This window comes from Schistocerca nitens, chromosome 2, assembly GCF_023898315.1.
Source record: "Schistocerca nitens isolate TAMUIC-IGC-003100 chromosome 2, iqSchNite1.1, whole genome shotgun sequence".
NCBI classification, from domain to species: Eukaryota; Metazoa; Arthropoda; class Insecta; order Orthoptera; family Acrididae; genus Schistocerca; species Schistocerca nitens.
The window spans coordinates 504,943,192-504,966,054 of NC_064615.1; the positions used below are offsets into that span (position 1 = coordinate 504,943,192).

At 42.6% G+C, this 22,863-nt stretch overlaps 1 protein-coding gene across 1 annotated transcript in view; it reads right to left on the reverse strand.

The window, feature by feature from the left end:
* The window catches only part of LOC126234467 (uncharacterized), a 212,838-nt gene extending 190,673 nt beyond the window's left edge, over positions 1 to 22,165 (reverse strand). The window contains exon 1 of the mRNA XM_049943158.1: positions 21,947 to 22,165. Coding sequence (XP_049799115.1) covers positions 21,947 to 22,022 — 76 coding nt within the window. The 5' untranslated portion in view covers positions 22,023 to 22,165. The remainder of the gene's footprint in view (positions 1 to 21,946) is intronic.
* Between the last annotated feature and the right edge of the window lie 698 nt (positions 22,166 to 22,863).

The following is a 22,863-nucleotide window of genomic DNA, read 5'->3' on the forward strand; positions in this document are numbered from 1 at the left end:
CCGGAGATCCGAATGGGGGACTATTTTACCTGGGGAATATTTTACCCAAGAGGACGCCATCATCATTTAACCATATAGTAAAGCTGCATGCCCTCGGGAAAAATTACGGCTGTCGTTTCCCCTTGCTTTCAGCCGTTCGCAGTACCGGCACAGCAAGGCCGTTTTGGCTAGTGTTACAAGGCCACATCAGTCAATCATCCAGACTGTTGCCCCTGCAACTACTGAAAAGGCTGCCGCCGCTCTTCAGGAACCACACGTTTGTTTGGCCTCTCAACAGATACCCCTCCGTTGTGGTTGCACCTACGGTACGGCTATCTGTATCGTTGAGGCACGCAAGCCTCCCTACCAACGGCAGGTCCATGGTTCATGGGGGGAGGTAATTTACACCAACTGATCAAAAGTCCAGACTTCTATTAGTGGACATTAATGTGGGGAGTGACCACCCTTCGTCTTTATGGCGGGTTGAACTTTTTTAGGGATACTCTCTATGACTTGTCCGACTGTCTGTGGAGGAATGGAACCCAGTCTACCTCAAAAGCCGAAACCAGAGAAGATGGTGTTGTTGGTCCCTCGGGGCCGCCGCCCTAACTCATCTCGAAGGTGTTCGTTCCATTGGGCTCAGGTTGGGACTCTGGGCAAGCCAGACTATTTTAGAAATGTCATCGTAGACAAACCATAGTCTCGTTGACGCTAATCTACGACAGCGTATATCGTCTTTCAGATAGAAACGATCACCGTCTCCGCATGTTTCCTGAGCTGTAGCACTACACAGTGCTGTAAAACGTGTTAATATCCTTCCGAATTCAGCGTTTCCTTATTTGCAATGAGAGAACCCCAGCCAAACCGCAAAGGTAAAACCCCCGTACCGTAACACCACCTCATTTGTACTTCACTGTTGGAACTACGCGCCGCACGGGATTAGCCGAGCGGTCTTGGGCGCTGCAGTCATGGACTGTGCTGCTGATCCCGGCGGAGGTTCGAGTCCTCCCTTGGGCATGGGTGTGTGTGTTTGTCCTTAGGATAATTTATGTTAAGTAGTGTGTAAGATTAGGGACTGATAACCTTAGCAGTTAAGTCCCATAAGATTTCACACACATTTGAACATGTTTTTGGAACTACGCTTGATGGCAGATAATGTTCTTCGGGCATTCGCCAAACCCAAACCCTTCCATCGGACTGCCACAGGGTACTCAATCCAAATCACTCATTTCCAGTCCTTCTCTGTACAGTGGTATCCATCCTGCAAACACATTGTGATAGCCTTGGCACTCAAGAGCGATACCTTCCTCTGATTTCACGCGATGTTTTGCAACCACACTCGACAGTGCTCGACGGTCCCTCTGCGTCAGTACATGAGGTTTAGTTGCAGTTGTTCCTCCGTGTTTCCATTTCAATATCACGCCATAAACAGTCGACTTGGGCTGCTTTGGAAGGGTTGAACTGTCTCTGATGGATTCGCTACTCAGTTGTCATCCAGTGATTAGTCCACGTTCGCCCTGAGGTCTACTGGCCGACCCATTTCGCTGTTACTGCTTCTCTACTGACAAAACAATACTCCCCGCCTCCTTTTATAATGGCGGATCTGTCTCTTGTGACATACAGTGGTTAATATCGGATTACATTGTGGTGCACGGATACTTCTGATCGGATAATTTATGTCGTTGTTATACAGGGTGTCCGAAAAGCTTTCCCTGATTACATAAATTGATAGCTCAGGCTAGAAGTAAGATACAAATATGAAACTTGTGTCGAATTGTTTACAACTATCAAAGTTTTTTTTTCTGTTTTAGGTTCGCAGTACGGAAGTAGTGGATGAGGTGCAGTGCCCAAGAAGCCATGTTAACCAATCAGGAGAAGGCACAGTGTGTCCTGTGGTACCATGAGACACGATCACCAACCACAGTGCAGAGACATTTCCAGACAACATTTGAAAGGAATCTACCTGATGTCAAGAGCATTAAAGCCTGGTATGAGAAGTTCAAGAACACAGGATCGGTTACGGACCTTCCGAGGTCTGGTCAACCAAGAACCTCAGCAGACAGGGTGGAAGCTGTAAGGCAGTCTTTTCTGCGAAGTCCGAAGAAACCGGTGCGCAGGGCCTCACGTGAATTACAAATGCCAAAAAGCTCTCTCCATGACATTTTACACAAACGTTTATTGTTTCGTGCATACAAAGTGCAAATCGTTCAGGTCTTGTTGCCCAATGACAGTACACGTCGATATGACTTTGCGGTCGAAATGCTATCACGTATTGAGGACGATGATGGTTATCTCACACGAATTGCCTTTTCCGACGCAGCGACCTTGTTTTCAGTGGAGTAGTGAATCGCCATAATGTGCGCATTTGGGGTTCACAACCCCCTGGCGAGGTTATGGAGTGCACCAGAGGCAGTCCAAAGGTGAATGTTTGGTGCGCGCAATTGCACCATCGAATTATCGGGCCATTCTTCTTCGCTGAGGCTATCATCACATCTGCAGCGTCTCTGGACATGTTGTAACTGTATGCTGTTCCTCAGCTGCTTCAGTATCACCCTGATGTCTTGTTTCAGCAAGACGGTGCACCGCCTCATTGGGGTTTGGACGTCCGTGCCTATCTCGATATGACTTTTCCTGGGCGATGGATTGGTCGTGATGGGCCTACGGTTTGGCCTCCACGCTCTCCTGACATAACCCCATTAGACTTCTTTTTATGGGGTTATGTCAAGGACGAGGTCACCGAACACGTGTACCAGATCTTGAAGCCCTGCCGCAACGGATAACCACAGTCGTTGAATTGATCCCTCCAGTGATGTTGGCTAATGTGTGGAAGGAAATTGAATATCACGTAGATGTGCTACGTGCTACCAGGGGTCCTCATGTGGAAGTTTACTGATGTGTGAAACAAACTTTGATAGTTTGTGAACAATTAGACACCAGTGTCATATTTTTATCCTACTTCTAGCCTGAGTTATCAATTTATGTAATCAAGGAAAGACTTTTCGGACACCCTGTATTTAAGAATTCTTCTGAATATGGAGTAAAATGTTGTACTGCTGCCGCACCTCTTTAGCCTTCGAGGAATGAGAGAAGAAAATAAAATAGAGAAAAGATGTATATATGTACACTCAAAAAATTGTGAGAAAATATGGTGTGCGAGTTATGTGAGCAGTCTGCAGTAGATGAGCTTCAGTATTCTGATATTCTATCACAAAGACTAAGGCTGTCATTTTTTTATCGGCCTTATGATAAAAAATGTCTATCTTTTGCTACGCCGTAGTGTACGTTCAGACATTTCTATAGCGCAACTGGTTTGATTCGTTAATCTTTTGTTCACACTTCAGTCAGCTGCTCATCTTTGTCAGGAGGAAATCTTATCAGTTACCAGCCTGGATGTTTGGATAAACATTTCCGCTACTATGTCATAAGATACAATGATAAATTTCCTTTACTCCACGTCAACGGTCAAAATTTTTTTGTCTTCAGACTACCGGTTTCGGTCTATAATGACCATCTTCAGATGTGTTTTATAAAAACATGTCCTAATATACTGTTTTTATAAAACAGATCTGAAGATGGTAATTATAGACCGAAACCGATAATCTGATGAAAAAAAAAACTAACAGCTGACGTGAAATTTATTCTATATTCGGGTCAGTGTTCAATTCGTGACCATGTCGCAGCTTGTGAAATACAAGGATTACTGATCTACAGCCTGATCACTCAGTTCGCAACTACAGCTGCAGTCAGTCGGTGAACGCAGTATTCTAACCACAGCGGTGTTCGAAATAAAGCCCCATTACCGCTATTTCTTCGAGAAATGACCTATAGGAAAACGAGGCTTAATAGGAGCAGGGTTACACTGTTAGTAATTAGCCAAATATTTAATTTTCTTCTCGAACACATATGTTCCACTACCTTCTGAGTTGAAATACACGACGCCGGCCAAGGTGGCCGAGCGGTTCTAGGCGCTACAGTCTGGAACCGCGCGACAGCTACGGTCGCAGGTTCGAATCCTGCCCTGGGCATGGGTATGTATCGTGGCCTTAGGTTAGTTGGGTTTCAGTAGTTCTAAGTACTAGGGGACTGATGACCTCAGATGTTAAGTTCCATAGTGCTCTGAGCTATTTGAACTAGCGCCTAATCGAAAAATTTTTTCTCCCTGGCTACGTCTCTAGCACAGACAAAACTTCGTCACTTGTGACTGTCGCCCGACGTTTTTGAAACGTTTTGGCTCCTTTCGGCATTCTAAAAGCTCAGTCAACAATATTTTACGCCTGACTATAGAACTAGTACGGAAGGAAAACTACGACAGTGGGGTATGCTGTTGTCCAGTTTCTTACGAACTATATGCTACAAATCTAGTGCAGTCTTCGTAGTGCGCAGTCGAGTAGCGGACTGAACCAGTCAATAATGTGAAATCGAATAAACACCGTTTTCGTAAAAAAAGGGTATTGGTTTAGCTTCCAGTGGAGGATGATGTCATTGCAGACGGATCATTACTTAGAACAGGAAAAGGAAATCTAAGTACACATCTCGGCTTTTACCTTAAATGATATACGGAAATGACGGGAAATCTAAATATAGATGGTCGCACGGGGTTTAGAACCACTGTCTTCGCGAGTACAAGGTCAGCGTGCTAACCTCTGTAAGCCTCCAAGCCATCAGAATACTTGGGGGAATTAGCATAGAATTTGCTGATCACCCAGTGCAACAACTTTCAGTTGATGTATTAAGTACTTAGAGGCAATGGCCATCTTTCAAAAAGAAGAGAGATATGGGAAGTCATCAACAAAAATAACCAAAATGGTTCAAATGGCTCTGAGCACTATGGGACTTAAAATCTGAGGTCATCAGTCTCCTAGAACTTAGAACTACTTAAACCTAACTAACCTAAGGACATCACACACATCCATGCCCAAGGCAGGATTCGAACCTGCGACCATAGCGGTTGCGCGGTTCCAGACTGTAGCGCCTAGAACCGCTCGGCCACAATGGCCGGCAAAAATAACCAAAAAAAATATTTTTTATATATATATGCTGCAAGATTCCTAATCCTCCCAATCCTTAAAAAGCTGTTTCACATGGTCGCGCGCACGCGTATATGAAATGAGAGGTAAAGTACAGAAAAGAACACATAATAAGTTGGTAACACTTATGTACACAAGCGAGTCTTGAGACAGAAACTAAACAAACTTTTCACAACTGTAATCGTCACAGTACGCATCTGAAGCGGTTGTCAAATCAGCAGTGAAGTGTTTCACATCATTTAGTAAATGGAAAATAAAAGATTTCGAGGCGAAGACGTAACGAATTTTCGTAAGTGGAACTTCATCCTTAACCCGTGATCGCACAAGAAAAACCGCAGATTTTGGCAGGACAGACAGGTAATAGTTACATTTTATATTTTTCCTATAAATATCATAGCATGTAAAAAACTGTCTATCATTCCATTAAAAACAGTGAAGACGCCTTTAATATAGCGAAAACCATCTGGAAAATTAAATGAAATATTGGAACAAAATACGACATTTGAAACTATAAAACGAATGTTCACGTTCGCTTCCATAAGCCACAGCGCCGAGCGTGTGTGCTCGCGGGGACAGTACAGTACTACCAATGTAAATAGCCACAACAAAAAAACTTCCTGCCAAAGAAGGCATTACTGGATGTACCGACAAGCTGTTGAGCAGATTCACAAAGTAACGTAACAAGAAACTGAAGTTTTTCTTGTATCCAGTAGTAGAAATCACACACTACCGTTATGTGCAGATTACTTCCGTTGTGTTAAGCGATATTTCTTCCCCTGCCAGCACACGGCTACTTCCAGAACCGTTGCAGTCCTCGCTGACCTTGGCCGCAGATCCCGTTGCCTCCCTGGGGACCCACCCCCTCCCCCTCTCGGCCGCTTTCACTGCTAACCACGACCCGCAAACATCGGTCGACAGCCTCCTCGGGCAATCAACACCCGAACGCACCAAGCTGCATATTGCACATGCAAATGTCCAGTCTCTGCCAGCTCACTTCGACGAGTTCAAATATATATTTCAAACTACTGATACACACGTAAGACTTTTGTCAGAGACTTGGCTCAAACCAAGTATTCCTAAAACTTCCGTAAACCTAGATGGCTATATCTTTCTCAGGCACGACAGATGCAACAGACGAGGGGGCGGAGTAGGGGCGTACATACGCTCTGATTTGTCACCTACTGTACTACATACATCCGATAACAATGTAGATAAACAAGAGGAATATATGTTCGTAGAGATCAAATCCCTTAACAGAAAGTGTTTAATATGTGTCCTTTACAAACCTCCTAAAGTAGGTGGGTTCGCCTGCTTCGAAACTGCCCTCTCTTGTCTCGAATCGTCATATGAACATGTAATTATAGCAGGCGACACTAACATTAATTTTCTGCGCAATAGTCCTTCCACTGGGAAATTTAAGAGGATGCTTTCTTCCTCAAATATGACGCTACTTCAGCTGACACCTACTCATCACACGACTACCAGTCACACTTTCATAGATATATTCGCAACGAAATCTCCAAATGGAATAATCCGCACCTCTCAAATATCTGCCCCTGGCATGTCTGCCCATGACATTTTCATGACGTATTCACTAGAATGTCCTAGAAAGAAACAAAAACTGTCTACATACCGAGACTTCAAACGCATAAATTTGCGTGAATTCGAAACTGAGGCACAAGAAATAGTTTGGAGGATGACCTCTACTCCCCCCATGGACATAAACGACAAACTCCAGGATTTAACTAAGAAAATTACTCAACTATATAACAAACATGCTCCAATAAAGACCAGAAAAGTAGAAAGGAAACCTGCACCTTGGCTGACTGATGAACTAAAATAGCTCATGAATCTCAGAGACGCTGCACAGCGAGCATACAAGATACACCCTACACCTGAAAATCATACCGTATACAAGCAGAAACGAAACATAGTCAGTCAAGCGGTGAGAAACGCTAAGCTCAGGCATGCCCGTACATTAGCTGACAATAGATGTAGACCAGCTATCCTGTGGAAAAATCTCCGTAGTCTCGGTTTAGGCAAAATAAAAGTTGCAGAAAATCCCATGGTCCCATCTGAAGAACTAAACCGATTCTTCACATTACATACAACCACAATTGAATCGGAAAAAAACAGAGAATCATTGATTACTTCGTGGGGATGAACGACTGTAGCAAAGAAAAATTCTAAATACAGCACGTCACTTGCAATACTGCCAAGAAAGCCATAATGCGGATTCGATCAGCATCTACTGGACATGATGGCATCACTATCCAGTTGGTAAAGCTTATTATTGACCAACTACTGCCCTCTTCTTCTTCTTCTTCTGCTTTTACGGCCTCATTGGACCACTTCAGTCAATCATTTCTGGTCCTCTTCTTTGGTATTTTCCCCTTCCGAGTGGCCCAGTATCTCTTTATTCGTTCCGATGCTTTTCGTCGTTCCTTATCTGTAAATACCCTTTTCATTGTATGTCGTTTGTCAATTTTTGGTTTAAATCTTATTTCTGTGTCCCTCAACTTCTTTAAATTTGGCGTTTTGTTCTGCAAATCATCCAGAGTTATTTCCAGTTCTTCCATATCCTCTCTTATTTCCTTAAGCCATCCTCCTTGTTGTTTCAAATTCCAGAGTTTCTCAATAATTTTCCTTGATAATCTGGTTTCTGGTGTCCTCAGAATGTGACCACAAAAAGAGATCCTTTTCTTTCGTATAGTATCAGTGATGGGCTCCAGTTCTCTGTATACCACTTCATTTGGAACTATCCGCCATTGCCCAGCTTTTTGATATTTCTTATTTATGCATGTTCTAGCAATTCTTCTCTCTACTTTTAAAATTTTGTCAATTCTGTTTTTCTGGGTGACTTTAAAAAGAGTTTCACTTCCGTATGTAACCTCTGGTTGAACCACCGTCTTGTAATGTTTTAATTTTGTTTTAATTGATAGACATTTTTTATTGTACGTAGACCATGTTAGTTTTTGAGCTTTTATCATTTTATTAGTTCTTGCTCGCCATGCAGGTTTCTCGTCCAATTTGTGTGTTATAATTTCACCCAGGTATTTAAATTGTTTCACTATTTTAATTTCCCTATTGTTCACTGTGATGTGATCTATTACAAGTGGATCCGTTACCATTATTTCAGTCTTTTCAAATGATATCTGGAGTCCTAATTTTTGTACTATATTTTGTAAGCTTGTTATTTGTTTCGTGGCTTCCTGAATATTATTAGCTAGTAATGCTAGGTCATCAGCAAATCCCAAGCAATTTAGGTTTATTTTATCTTTCTTAGTTCCAATTTTAATATTCATAGGATTTTCCTTGTACCATTCTCTCATTACATATTCAAGAGCACAATTGAATAATCTCCCTGTCTCAACCCTGTTTTAATCGTAAATGGTTCAGATATTTCTCCTCTAAATTTTACTTTGGATTTGGTGTTTGTTAAGGTTAACTGTATCATTTTTATTAATTTAGGATGAAGTCCAAAATTCCTTAATATTTTCATCATTGAAGATCTATGGATGCAATCATACGCCTTTTTGAAATCTACAAAGGTTATGACTAGTTGTTTTTGCCTTCTTTTGTAGACATCCATAACTAACTTCAAGGTGATTATCTGTTCTGGGCAGCTTCTCCAGGATCTAAATCCTCCTTGATATTCTCCCAGTTCCAGTTCTAGTTGATCTTTACAGTGGTTGTATAGTATTCTTGACATGATCTTATACGTGCAGTCCAAAAGGGAAATTCCTCTATAGTTGTCTGGATTTGATTTTTCTCCTTTCTTATGTAATGGATGTATTATAGCAGTAGTCCAATTTTCTGGTAATTTCTCTTCATTCCAGATTTTTACTATGCATTGGTGTAATGCTATCTTTACTGGTTCTGCTGCATATTTCCAAAGTTCAGCAAACGTTTGATCTTCTCCACTTGCTTTGTAGTTTTTGAGTTCTTTCAAAGCTCTGTAGACCTCATTAATTGTAGGTGGATTTATATTTTCTGCTGGTGTTTTAATTAGGGTTTCTGTGTTTATCTGAAGAAGTTCTGGGGGATCTTCACAATTTAGTAACTTGTTAAATGTTTCTGCTAGAATTTCTGTATTTTTACTATTGCTATGGGCTAGGTTATTATCTTTATCTTTTAACATTAATGTTGGAGGATCATATCTTTGTAACTGTCTGCCAAATATTTTGTAATAGTCTCTTGAGTTTGTTTTTTCACTATTTGTTTCTATCATTAGAAGTATATCTTTTTGGTACTGACGTTTAACTCTCCTTATTATTTTTTGTGTTGTCTTCCTTTGTTTTGTGAGTTCCAAATATGATTTTTCTGTTTTTTCATTTTGATGCCTTAACCAGGCTTGGTGTCGATCCAACACTGCTTCATCACATTCATCGTTCCACCACTGGTGTTTTTTCCTTGGATTTATAGGGGCAACTTGTTCAGCTATTTGTTTCAATTTGGGAATTATTTCTTCCAGATCATCTGTTATTTTTATATCCCTGGTTTGTGCTTCATAATCCTCATTTTGTATCAGTTTATGAGGGTCATAGGTTCTCTTCTTCTTCTGGTGGGATTTTTTCTTTGCTAATGGGGTTAATTTAATTTTAATTTTTATCATGTAATGATCTGATCCGGTATCTGTCCCTCTCAGTACTTTCACATTGTAAATTTCCTTGTGGTAATTCTTATCCATGCAGACATGGTCCAGTTGCCATTCTCCTTTTTTCCAGTCTGGATGTTTCCAAGTTTTTAGTTTACTTGGTCTTCTCTTAAAATACGTCGACTTTGAGATCATGTCATGGTTTCTGCAAAATTCCACTAGTCTTATGCCATTTTTGTTTGTTCTTCTTTGTGCTGTCCATTTCCCTATTATGTCTCAATATCTCTTTTCCCTTCCTAACTGGGCATTGAAGTCTCCAATTAAAATTTTGATGTGATTTTTATTATTGTTATTCGTCGTTTGATCTAAGAGCTCCCAAAATTTTTCTACCTATTCTCTGTGTTCTTTTTTATTATTTTTATCATTTGTCGGGGCATGGGCATTTATTATTGTATACATTTTATTTGCAGCTTTTAGAGTTAATGTTGAGAGCCTGGGAGATTGTGCTTTAAATTCTATTATGGACTCTTATTATTTTCAGACTCACACGAATCCTGTTCCAAATTGTGGACACTGTTTCATGACTCTTTTCCCTGGTATTCCCTTATAAATCCTATATCCTTGTGATTCTATCGGCTCCTGATCAGTATTTCTCATTTCTTGAAGTCCGGTTATGAGAATCCCCTTGCGATCCATTTCATCCGTCAGAATTTTGAGTTTGCCTGGTTGTATGAGGGAATTTATATTGTGTGTCGCAATGTAGTTTATTTGTCCTGTCTTGAGTTTTGGTCGTCTGTCCGTTTTGGGTATTTTCAGATGCTCCGACTCATCCAAGTTATCTTTCAGGTGACTGCACACAGTATCCGAGTGCAGTCTTCCTTGGTTATTGCCAAGCGGTGGATTATTCCTTGAAAGATTTCCTTCCATGTTTGACTTTCAAAGGTAGTCAACCTTGTATGGAGCAAGCTCCGAGTTACAACTACGGTTGTTAGCCGTAGAGGTTGTTTAGTGTTTGGTCCGCGAGAGCTATTTTATTTCGCTCAAGTCCGCCGGTAAACCGGTGAGGACCCCCCTATCCGCCACCTGGGACGCGCCACGTCGGAGTATCACCTCTCCGCCTGCTACGACACCGTAGTAGGTTCGTGGCTACTGCCCTCTATAACAGATATTTTCAACGATTCATTAATCACAAGTGTTTTCCCTGAGGCCTGGAAACTGGGACAAATTAAGCCACTGCCTAAAAAGGATATCGCCACAGCACCCTCTGACTACCGCCCCATCTTTCTTCTTGCAGTATCAAAGGCCTTAGAATATATAGTTCATGACCAGCTCACCAACTACCTAACTACTAACAACCTACTAGACGAATACCAATCAGGTTTCCGTAAACATCGAAGCACAACATCCGCACTGATAAAGGTGACAGATGACCTGAAACTTGCCATGGACAGACAAGAAGCGACTATCATTTGCTTCTTAGATTTCAGCAAAGCATTTGATACTGTCGACTTCGACATCTTACTAGCCAAACTTAGCGGTCTAAATTTCTCACCAAGTGCAGTGCAATGGTTTCGCTCATACATGACGTCTCGCCAGCAACGCGTCCTGTCTGGGAAGATAAAATCACAATGGCGGCAGGAAGTGTCAGGCGTTCCCCAAGGCTCAGTATTAGGTCCTATACTCTTCTCTCTGTATGTCAATGATGTGTCATCGGTTCTGACGTATTGCAAATATCATATGTATGCTGATGATCTTCAGTTGTATCTAAGTGCGAAACCAAGCAATCTTAAGAAAGCTATTGAAAATTTCAATACTGGCCTCGATGCACTATCAAAATGGGCACAGGACATAGGACTAAAACTAAACCCATCTAAAACCCAAGCGGTACTTGTTGGTCACTCTAAGCTCATTAGGCCAAAACATCGGGAATCCGTACCATCTCTTATCCTAAATGGAACAAATATTAACTTCTCTCCCTCAGCAAAGAGTTTGGGAGTAATAATAGATGAAAATCTAAATTTGACAGAGCACGTAACTGCAGTGTGCAAAAAAACCTCAGCATCCCTTCATGTCCTGCAAAATTATAAAAAATTCTTCCCTTTCGATCTGAAAAAGAAATTAGTACAAACGCTTATACTCCCAATCATTGACTACAGCGATATTATCCTACAAGGCCTCTCTCAGGAAAATTTGCGACGTCTAGAAATGGTCATGAATGCCTGCGTCCGATATATCTGTGACGTTCGACTTTTTGATCACATTTCACCAGTATATGCAAAATTGTCCTGGTTGCGTGCAGACAAACGCAGAGATTTCCATACACTCTGTCTCATCTACTGCCTCATAAATGTACACTGTCCCTCATATCTCTCCTCGTCCTTAACGCTTATGTCGGATCAACATGACAAAAACACGCGTTCCCATCATAATAAAATCCTCTCTGTTCCACTGCATCGCTCAGCCACCTTATCCAAGTAGCGGGAACCCGACTCTGGAATAACCTCCCTCGTTATGTTAGAGAACTTAAAATCATGTCCGGCTTCAAAAAACAGTTAACGACGTACCTACTTAAGCAACAGTAATGCCTTCCTCTGTACATGAATGCACTTTACCTCATTACTTCCCTCTTTCCCCATCCTTAAATCTCCCTTCCCCAAAACTCGCTATAGGAGTAAACATCTACTTTACACACCAAGATATTAATGTAGATCTGCACAAATCGTCATTACTATTGCCAATTTTTCTCATGTTTATCATTATTATTTGATTTTTTTACTGTTATTATTATTGCTTTTATCATAATCTGTATGTATAGCACCTGTTGTAAAAATACTGCCAGCATTTACTTTATTAGGTCTTAGTCATTACTATTTATTCATATTGTCACTAGAGTAATCTAATTTTATTATTTAAACTATTGTCATAATGTAACTCTGATGTGTGAAATGCTGCAAGTGTGGAACACTGGTCCGATGTAAGAGAGGGCCTGATGGCCTAATCTGATCAGGTTAAATAAATAAATAAATGCAGGTTTTCATGAAAGTAATAGTATCATGTCTGAAGCATGTCGAATTTACCATGAAAGTAATAGACACATACAAGACATAAACAATCATGACGGAATTACATAGTTTCTTTCATTAACCGAGTAACAAAATAAGGTGTTTTCATTTCCTGGATGGGAATTGGTGGAAAGACACTACTGCTGTGTTATTGCATTGTTAGCGTTTTGTCCAACCACCATTCTTAGTAATTACCTCAAAAACTCTCTTCAGCATTCATTTTGTTTGAGATTGTAGTTCTTGAAGTAAAATTGCCACCCACTCTTTTCGTATCGCTCTTTTCAGCTCCTATATAGCCTCAGATTGCCTTCCATTGCGATGAACACGCCTTGCAAGTACTTGCCAAAGGTTTTGCACGTGGTTCAAATACGGGCTACGTTCAGGCCAAGACAAGATATCGATATTTTTATCTTCAAACCACTTTTTGGTTGGCGCAGAAACAAACACACATGCATTATCTTTTGAAACATTAGATCTTCGCTCCTTAGGTTCTCATGCTTTCTAATCAATTCTGTCTCTAGCATCTCAGTGCACATGTTAAGAGTTTATTCTAGTGTTCAGTCAAGCAATGCGTGATTTCCCTTTAGCGCAGTAGGCTGCCCAAAACAGAATACTTCCATCATCAAAATTTCTGCTCATTATGGCCTGTTGCTCTGTTCTCAGATCATGTCAATAATACTGAAATCCTTCCTGCCCATCTAAATTAAACTACTTCTTGTCACTGAATATCGCTTTATCACATTCTGAAGTCCAGGTCACATGTTTTTCAGCAAACTCCAATCTCACCTGTTTATATTTGGGAGTTACAGCGGGTTTCTGCAGCCATTTCCTGAATGCAAGATATTTGTCATGTGAACAAAATTTGTCGTACGTATCTGGCAGTCATAGGCAACTGTAAATCAGCAGCAAGTTGAGAGAAGAATAACGGTCTGTGGCCTTTGCTTTGCGCAACTGTAAGCATTTCTATGCCTCAGATAATTTTCTAATTTGCTCATATTTTCCGCCTGTCCATACCGTGCATCCAGTTTAACGAAATCATCAATCATCGCACTTGTACAGTTCAAGCCCTTGGCGATTTGACGATAAGAAAGTTCAGTTTCCTTGTACGTACTTTCAACGTACGGTAACTGTTTTCCGCGGGGCATTGTCACAATCGTGGTTTATATACACAACAAGCACTGTCACTAATGATGTGTGTTTCCTATCCGCAGTAAGGCACATACGCACACACTAACACCGCACAGAGCCGACTGCCTTTGTGCCGAGTTCCACCCTCTGCCACATGATTCTTTGATGTCTTGTTATATACCGTACTACTGACATCAAATGCGATATCATTTGACTGCATTTGCCGGTCCACTGGATTTGTTACTATTGCATTTACATTAAGTACAGCTATTTCAACAAACAATGATAATTTTCCTGCAAATATCCATGTCTTTAAACTGATTGCCGCTGCTGTAGTATGAGAATTACAAAAAGAATACTAGTGTAAACAACGAATGTACTTTCCGCGTTATGTACTTCAGTCTTTGTCGTTTACTCATTCCGCTATCATCACATTAAGTTTTTCACAACAACGACAAGACGGCGTGTTCTTCACAATCCAACAGCAAAGAGAATACTTATGTGTGATTTGCAGAGCAGTCACGAAAAGCTAAATCTTTACCTGTATTTGATTTTGTGTTGATAACCCTGTACTGACCTGACCAGAGACTCTGATCTTCTTGTCCCCACAATTCTCCAATGCCAATTATACCTAACTTCAGCCTATCCGTTTCCCTCTTTAAATTGTCTAACCTGTCTAACACTTCGACCCGGAGAACGCCGGTTTCAATTCTCCTGATGACAGCACCCTCCTCAGTAGTTCTCGCCCGGAAATCCGAATTGGGGACTTTTTTTTCTTCCGGCTTATTTTACCAGAATGCCATCCATCATCATAAAGCCGTACAGTAGAACTGCATGTCCTCAGGAAATGTAAAGGCTATAATTTTCCCTTGCTCTCGGCCTTTCGCAATACCAATGTAGCGAGGCCGTGTTGGCTAATGAAGGCCACATCAGTCAATCATTCTCACCATTGCCGCCAAAACTATTAAAAAGGCTGCTGCCCCTCTTCAGGAACCACAGATATCCCTCCGATATGGCTGCACCTATGGTATGGCTTCCTGTGTCGCAGAGATCCGTAACCACACCCCCTCGGCGAGGTCCATGTGTTGTAGGGCGATGTTAACCAATGTCGTGACGCATTTCATTTTAGCAGTGTTTGTGGATGAGTGGCTTTTCTTATGAAAGAGAAGGCGTCATGCGAATAATCTCCCGTTTCACAGCAGTTCTGTTTTTATCAGTCATAAAATGGTTTTATTGAAAACAATGACTCCGCTTGCAGAGATTTATTCTTGCACAGCGTATAGCTAAAAGCTGGCGGACCAAATATTCGTGGGTGGATGGGAGAGGGGGGAGACGGAAGGGGGATAACTTGTCCTCACAACGGAGATTCTCTGTTGCCGTTCCGCGCATACCTAAACGCTCGCAGAATGTTTAAAACACAGGTATGCAGACTTTTGAACAAAGTGAATGATTTTATACGGATGACAAGCGCGTGTGGCTGCTCGACGGCGGACAGTGTGAGTACAGTGTTTGGGTTTCGTCCCTTTTTCCTTCGTCCTACCCCCACGAATGTTACATTGATAGGTCTGTATAGTCATCTTTTTTCTAGTACCGCAAAAGATGCAATGACTAGAAGTTCTTGCACTTACTGGACCGAGCGTTTGTTACTCGTGACTAAGTACAGTACTCGTACGTGAGTCGCATTGCTTTCTTGGTCTGTTCTTCTATTTTTTCAGATATGTAATATTCACTCCCTCCTTTCCTTCTGTGTGTTACAGTTTTTCTTGCACCTGAAGGTGGGATTTATAATACCGATACCGGTCGTGGACTGAATAAGTCATTATTACAACTGAAGCGGTTGTCATTCTGTTAATCATGCCTCTCAGTTGCTGATGTCCTACAAATCAAATTATGTGTAATAAAAAGAATGTACGGCTTCTTGAGATGTAGGAAAACGCTAGAAGAAAAATTACACACACACACCGCACAGCATGCCATACCAAAGGCAGTTAATCTGGCTATCAGTCTCCGCGTGGCAAGCTAGAGCGCTGCCAGCTAAGCTGAACGAGCACTTCTCAACAGGAAGAACGCAATAGAGATTAGCGGCCAAAGCTCACAAGGCCACATCCAAAGAAAGGTCACAACGATACTTAAATCAAAAAAATGGTTCAAATGGCTCTGAGCACTATGCGACTTAACTTCTGTGGTCATCAGTCGCCTAGAACTTAGAACTAATTAAACCTAACTAACCTAAGGACATCACACACATCCATGCCCGAGGCAGGATTCGAACCTGCGACCGTAGCGGTCGCCCGGTTCCAGACTGTAGCGCCTAGAACCGCACGGCCACTCCGGCCGGCATACTTAAATCCCATTGCATACGATTGTATGCGTCCTACTACTATTCAACAGTGTCGATTTCCATTTTTAACAGAGGGAATTCCCCTCTCATGTTTTCATACTATGCCGTATCTCCTGGGTATGATAACACAAAAATTGACGATAAAACCCATGAAAATACTATACTAGTGATGGAGAAGAATATTTGCTATTATCTGAACAATAGCATGAACGTTAATCGTATAATCTAATCATCACAGATGAAAAATCAGTTCTCTTCCTTCAACAGATATGCACCTTTCCATAAAGCACAGTAATAATACAGACATCTGAAACAAATGTTCTTACCTTATCAGGTAAAGTAGTATCGGAGGAGGCAAAACTTATTACAGAAGAACGCAGAAAAATAACTGAATTAACCTGGTCAAAAAAGATTTGCGTCATCCTCATGACTAACATAAATTTATGTTTTTTGACCGGAACAGCTTCCTCAACACTCGTTTCACACAAAAAGTCGCTACCTACAGCCACGTGCGTAATGGAGGTAAAAGTTAGTATGGATCGCTATATCTCTAATCGTGAAGAAGACAGAGCGGTTTGTGTACAATATCCAGGCTGTCAACGAGCCTCGAAGAGTCATTTCAAGCTTAACGGTGTGCGTGTTGTCACTTTACGGCAAGCAGTGTTGTCAGTGCAGGGAGTTGCCCATTAAACAGGCGTACAGCACAGCAATGTCATTCGAGCATTCAACAAGATGCTATAAAAAGTATTCCATATTTTGAGAAGTGGTAGTAAGGACCAACACAAAACAAAAATGCCCGGTAAATATGGGCTCTAAAACGTATACCTTAAGAGCTATAAGTATTTGTTCATCTTCTCTGCAACAAGCCCTTTGCTATTACTAACGACGTACAGAAAGCAGTAAGGCCGGCCGCTGTGACCGAGCGGTTCTAGGCGCTTCAGTCCGGAACCGCGCTGCTGTTACGGTCGCAGGTTCGAATCCTGCCTCGGGCATGGATGTTTGTGATGTCCTTAGGTTAGTTAGGTTTAACTAGTTCTAAGTTCTAGGGGACTAATGACCTCAGCAGTTGAGTCCCATAGTGCTCAGAGCCATTTTGAACAGAAAGCAGTAAACAATTGAAAACCCATTCTTCTGTTACTGTCCTAGGATGCAGTATGTAGTAAACAACTGTTAGTGTTGTTACTGTAAACCGTATTCACAGTTTTGGGTAAGTGCGGCATATACATTAGTTCCAATGTAACCAGTTAGTGTTTCGATAAGTTCGTAAAATGTTTTTACTTTACTACACTGTTATATTTGTACTTATCTACATAATGAGAGCTTATTATTCCACACGGGCTGGTAAATGGAAGTAACCTCTGAGCCCGTCTATTGCATGCTGAAAATTTTCAAAAAATGGTTCAAATGGCTCTGAGCACTATGGGACTTAAGTTCTGAGGTCATCAGTCCCCTAGAACTTAGAACTACTTAAACCTAACTAACCTAAGGACATCACACACACCCATGCCCGAGGCAGGATTCGAACCTGCCACCGTAGCGGTCGCGTGGTTCCAGACTGTAGCGCCTAGAACCGCTCGGTCACTCCGGCCGGCATGAAAATTTTCCGAACGCAGGGTACCGTCTGCGCAATTATTCCACCACTTTTTACGGCGACTAGCAAACATTAGCTTTAAAGTTACAAAACCGGCTGATGGTGGTAAACCTCGCACCAGACCCACTCACGTTGCCGAGGAGTGAGAACTGCAAAGGATGGACAAAGATTCCGGAGCTAGAGTACACAGAATTTCAACATCTATAGGGGTTAGCCATACTGCAGTCTGGGCGATGCTACACCCTTGTCATGTACAGTGCGTCCAAGCCCTTCGATCACAAAATCAGCTTGCCAGAATGAAGAACGTTGGAATGATGTATTCAAGATCTACTTAAAAAATACAGTTCACAAACGAAGCTGGTTTCATGCGAGATAAGATTACCAATTTGCATAATTAACTTGCATGGGCTGATGAAAATCCACGCGAAGTTTTAGAAGCAAGGCACCACCCCATCTTCTCCTAAATGTCCGAGAATACCTCACACAGACATTTAATGGGCAATGGATTAGTCGGGGAGGTTCCCCCGATATTAATTCCTTTGGCTGTGGAGACACGTCCGCAGCTCGTGATCTCGCGGTAGTGTTCTCGCTTCCCGAGCACGGCGTCCCGGGTTCGATTCCCGGCGGCATCAGGGATTTTAACTTGGCTCGACATGACTGGGTGTTGTTGTGTCGTCTTCATCATCATCATTCATCCCCATTACGGTCTGAGGAAGGCAATGGCAAACCACCTCCGCTAGGACCTTGCCTATTACAGCAGTGCGGGTCTCCCGCATCGTCCCCTACGCTCTGTCGAGGAGTATGGGACTTCATCATCATCGTGAAGACTCTTGAAATCTTTGGTGTATGCAAGCCCCTTTAATGATGTACAAACACTACAGGAACGCGTGATCAATGTATGACAGCGCATTCACGACCAACATGGAGTTTTTCAAACAGAGCGTGATTCTCGAAGATGTAGGACAGAAGCATGGCTCTGAGCACTATGCGACTTAACTTCTGAGGTCATTAGTCGCCTAGAACTTAGAACTAATTAAACCTAACTAACCTAAGGACATCACACACATCCATGCCCGAGGCAGGATTCGAACCTGCGACCGTAGCGGTCACGCGGTTCCAGACTGAAGCGCCTTTAACCGCACGGCCACACCGGCCGGCACAGAAGCATGCCTTACTATGTTTGGACACCATATTGAGCACCTCCTTTAGCGATAAGCACTATGGGACTTAACATCTGAGGTCATTAGTCCCCTAGACTTAGAACTACTCAAACCTAACTAACCTAAGGACATCACACACATCCATGCCTGAGGCAGTATTCGAATCAGCGCGGTTCCGGACTGAAGAGCCTAGAACCGCTCGGTCACAGCGGCCGGCTAGAGCTTGCAGTAGAAGAGAAGTGTTTCACAATAACGAAGATGAATACGTGCTCATAGGTTTTAAGGTATGCATTTTAGATCGCATATTTACTGGAAATTTAACTTGATTTGGTCCATACTACCGTCTCTCAAAATATTGAATACTTTAACGCCCTATATACGGACGTCGAGTGCTTCTCGTCGCTACTAAGGGTAAGTTGAATATTGTGCATTATCGAGACAGGACCCTGCAACCCTTTTGCCCAGCCTTACAGTCAACATTTTGGTGGAGGATGCGAGCACACCTCCTCCATCCGCTGAACATATTCCTTCCAGATGCAGGAATCAACCGAATGAAGCGGACTGCGGTACGTGCAGATAGGAAAATGACAGTGTGTTTGGACACAGTTGAAAGTTGTTGCGTGTCCTCGCACGAACCTTAAGCACACACTGGATGACCTCAGAATGACCACCATCGAAGAGTGGGAAAGGCGTGAGCAGCAACGTCTCGGCAACTTTCTGGACAGCATATCGAGTAGGATCCATGCATGTTAAAATGCAAACGGTGGAGAATCATGTTATTGAATGTTACCCAGATGCAGATTTTGGTTTTACCGACGTGCATCTTCTAACAAGTTGCTTTTATTTTGATTATTGTTTTAATTTTATTTCACAGTAGATATACATTTTATTTTCATGAGGCTCGTCTCGTTCTTTTATTCCCTGCTCCCACTGACTCTAAGCCCTCACACGTTTGCAGACATACATGTGATGCAAAACTTTTTTTTGAGCGGCTTACATAGATTTAGCAACTAAACTCAGATGCATTTTGAAGGGGAGAACACTGTTGATATTTCGGCTGCCAACGTGCTCGAGGGCGCGATTATCAGAGCCCTTCTGTTAATAATTAAAACTGATCAGTCAGAGAGCCAAAAATAATAAAGCAGTCACAGTACAATAAAGGAATTACAATGGAATTATTTCAATACGGAGTGCAAAAGTAGGTAGAGACACTCTCAAAATATGCAAGTTGCATATTTTTGACTTGGTTAAAATCATATGCTTCCAAAGAAAGGTTTCCGAGAACTTGAAATTTAACCAATAGTTACGTTCTCTGTGTGTGCTGTTAAAAACTATAAGGGGCAGTGAAATGAAAATGTGACATATGGGAAAAAGTAAGCATAGTGTTTACTGTTTCAAAAGTAATCGCTGTAATTGTTATTACATTTATCTCACTGTTATATAAGACGGTCAATGCCTTCACGGAAAAACTTTTGCCGTTGCCTATGAAATCATGATTGTATCCAGACTGCATCTCTTCGATCGAAGCAAATCGACGGTCTCGAACGTCTTTGTTTAGGGCTCCAAAACTATGGAAATCGCTTGGGGAGAAATCGAGGCTATATGGAGGATGTGTAAGGGTTTTCCAGAGAAACTTTTGCGGCATAGTCGAAACAACAGGGTCGCCAGATCCGGAGAAGTTATAATGACCTTTTTCTTTGACTTTCTGGAACACAGCGCCACAGTTAAAGCACTGCGGTACATGAAAACTCACAAGAACTGAAGCTCGCCATCACGTCCAAATGCGCAGGAATGTGGACGGACGTCGTAATGCTGCAAAGGTTGTTTCGAGTACGCTGCAGAGGTTTCGCTGGAAAGCCGTTTTCTGAACAGTAGCTCTCGAATCTTATAATCGACGTCGTGGTGATCTAGAATGTAGATTGTTGCTTCCTTGAAAGATCTATTCCGATATTCGTGTGAACTCATTTTAAGAAAGTTTCGGAGAATCTAAATCAGACTGTGCAGATGGGATCTAAACGTACTTCCTCCCGAGAAAGAGGCCAGTGTCTTGATCTAAGCGCCACCTCCCACAATTTGGATCTCTGGGAAGCGCCGGTATTAATTGGCAGTACTCACTCGAGAAAGTCTTGTAATATTTCTTCAGCTAAAGCTTCCGGGCTGAGAGGCAGTGGTCGATGTACAGAACAGGTTCTTAACGTTTCGTCTCCAATTGCGGGAGATCTTCCGAGGTAAAACGGATACTCGGAAAATGTCTCCCGCAGTTAGTGACGAAACGTTAGGAAGCAGTTTTATACATCGACCACGGCATTTGAGCCCGGAAGTGTTAACTGAAAAAGATGCTGGCCATGAAAGCCTACATTGTATGATTCTTGCAATACTTGTCAGATGCCTATTAAAATATTTACAGAAGGTAATGCTACACGCTCGAATAGGCGTGCGCGTTACGACGCCTCTTCCGGGATCCGGGGAGGAGCGCGTTGCCTTCCCAGGTCAAATCCGTTCATTTCCAAATCCACGTCAACTCACTTATGGATCTGGCCTTATGTGGCTAGGAAAAATAAAAGAATCAAGGTAATGTAACAAAACGTGGAACTTTCACTGACGTTGGAAGGACGTTATACGAAGGCCAAGAAACCACGACGTGCATATTCAGTAAACAAATTACAAGGTGGTATTTACGCTACCTTAATTTTTTGTGATAGGTTAAATATGTGTACCGTATCGGAGTTTGAAACTAGGTATGTCCCGTTCACGAACAGTACTCTGCCAGTAGCACTATTTGAACACGTCTCAGGGTACAGCTGACGGGATTTACAAGGAGCGATGAGAGGTCTGCAACGAATTGAAGCTCTGAGAGGGCCCAAGCGGCATTGATAGTGTGCTTATCACAAAAGAGGAGGATTCTCTTTTGAATCATGGTACGGCACAGAGTTTCAGCTCGTCGCATGTAATCGAAAGCCCAGCGTTTGAAACGTATTATTGTTGTTGTTATTCTGCGTGCAGTCTCTAGTACGTTAGTAAAACACACACAAGGGTTGAAGGCCGCAGTGCGTGTACTCACGCGGCAATCGCAGCAGGGAGGCGTAGCCGCCACCGCCGCGGTAGTAGACGACATTCTCCAGCGACGCCTCCGTCATGGCGTGTGCGCGATCGGATACTCGGCGGGTGGCTGGCGTCTAGCTGGGCGGCCGTCTCATCTCAGGCGGACGGACGGCACCCATCAGCGGCTGAGAAGTAGCGGAGTGCCCGCTGTCTGGAGGACGAGGCGTCGCGATAAGCGGACGCCGTGATGTTGACAGAGCTACTGGGACCTCTCCCTGGGGACTTTAGCGCGCCCGCCTTTATCTGGAGGCGTTCGGAGATAATGCCTCCCAGCTGTACCGCCGCTCCAGCCGGCGCGGAGGAGTGGGCGGTGCCAAGCACGGCGGGACTACTACGCGTATACAGGGTGTCTCACAATTCATGTTATACACTTACAGGTCGTAGAAGGAACTAGTAGGTCAAGTCATACATAGAAACCCATGTGCGGAGACTGCATCCAACGACGCTACAGAGCGTCAAAGTTATAAGCGCCGGCGCCTTCTGTAAATATGGGTACATACAGGGTCATTCCGTTATGATGTTACAAACATTCTACGACGATGGAGAAGGATAAATGTATCAATTTAGGATAAAGGCCTCTCTACTGTAAAAGATCGAGTCGAAAGTTACATGCGAAAACCGTTCTGATACAAAAAAAAAAAAAAAAAATGGTTCAAATGGCTCTGAGCACTATGGGACTTAACTTCTGAGGTCATCAGTCCCCTAGAACTTAGAACTACTTAAACCTAACTAACCTAAGGACCTCACACACATCCATGCCCGAGGCTGGATTCGAACCTGCGACCGTAGGAGTTGCGCGGCTCCGGACTGAAGCGCCTAGAACCGCTCGGCCACCGCGGCTTGCGTTCTGATACATCTGACACTGGAATACATGTG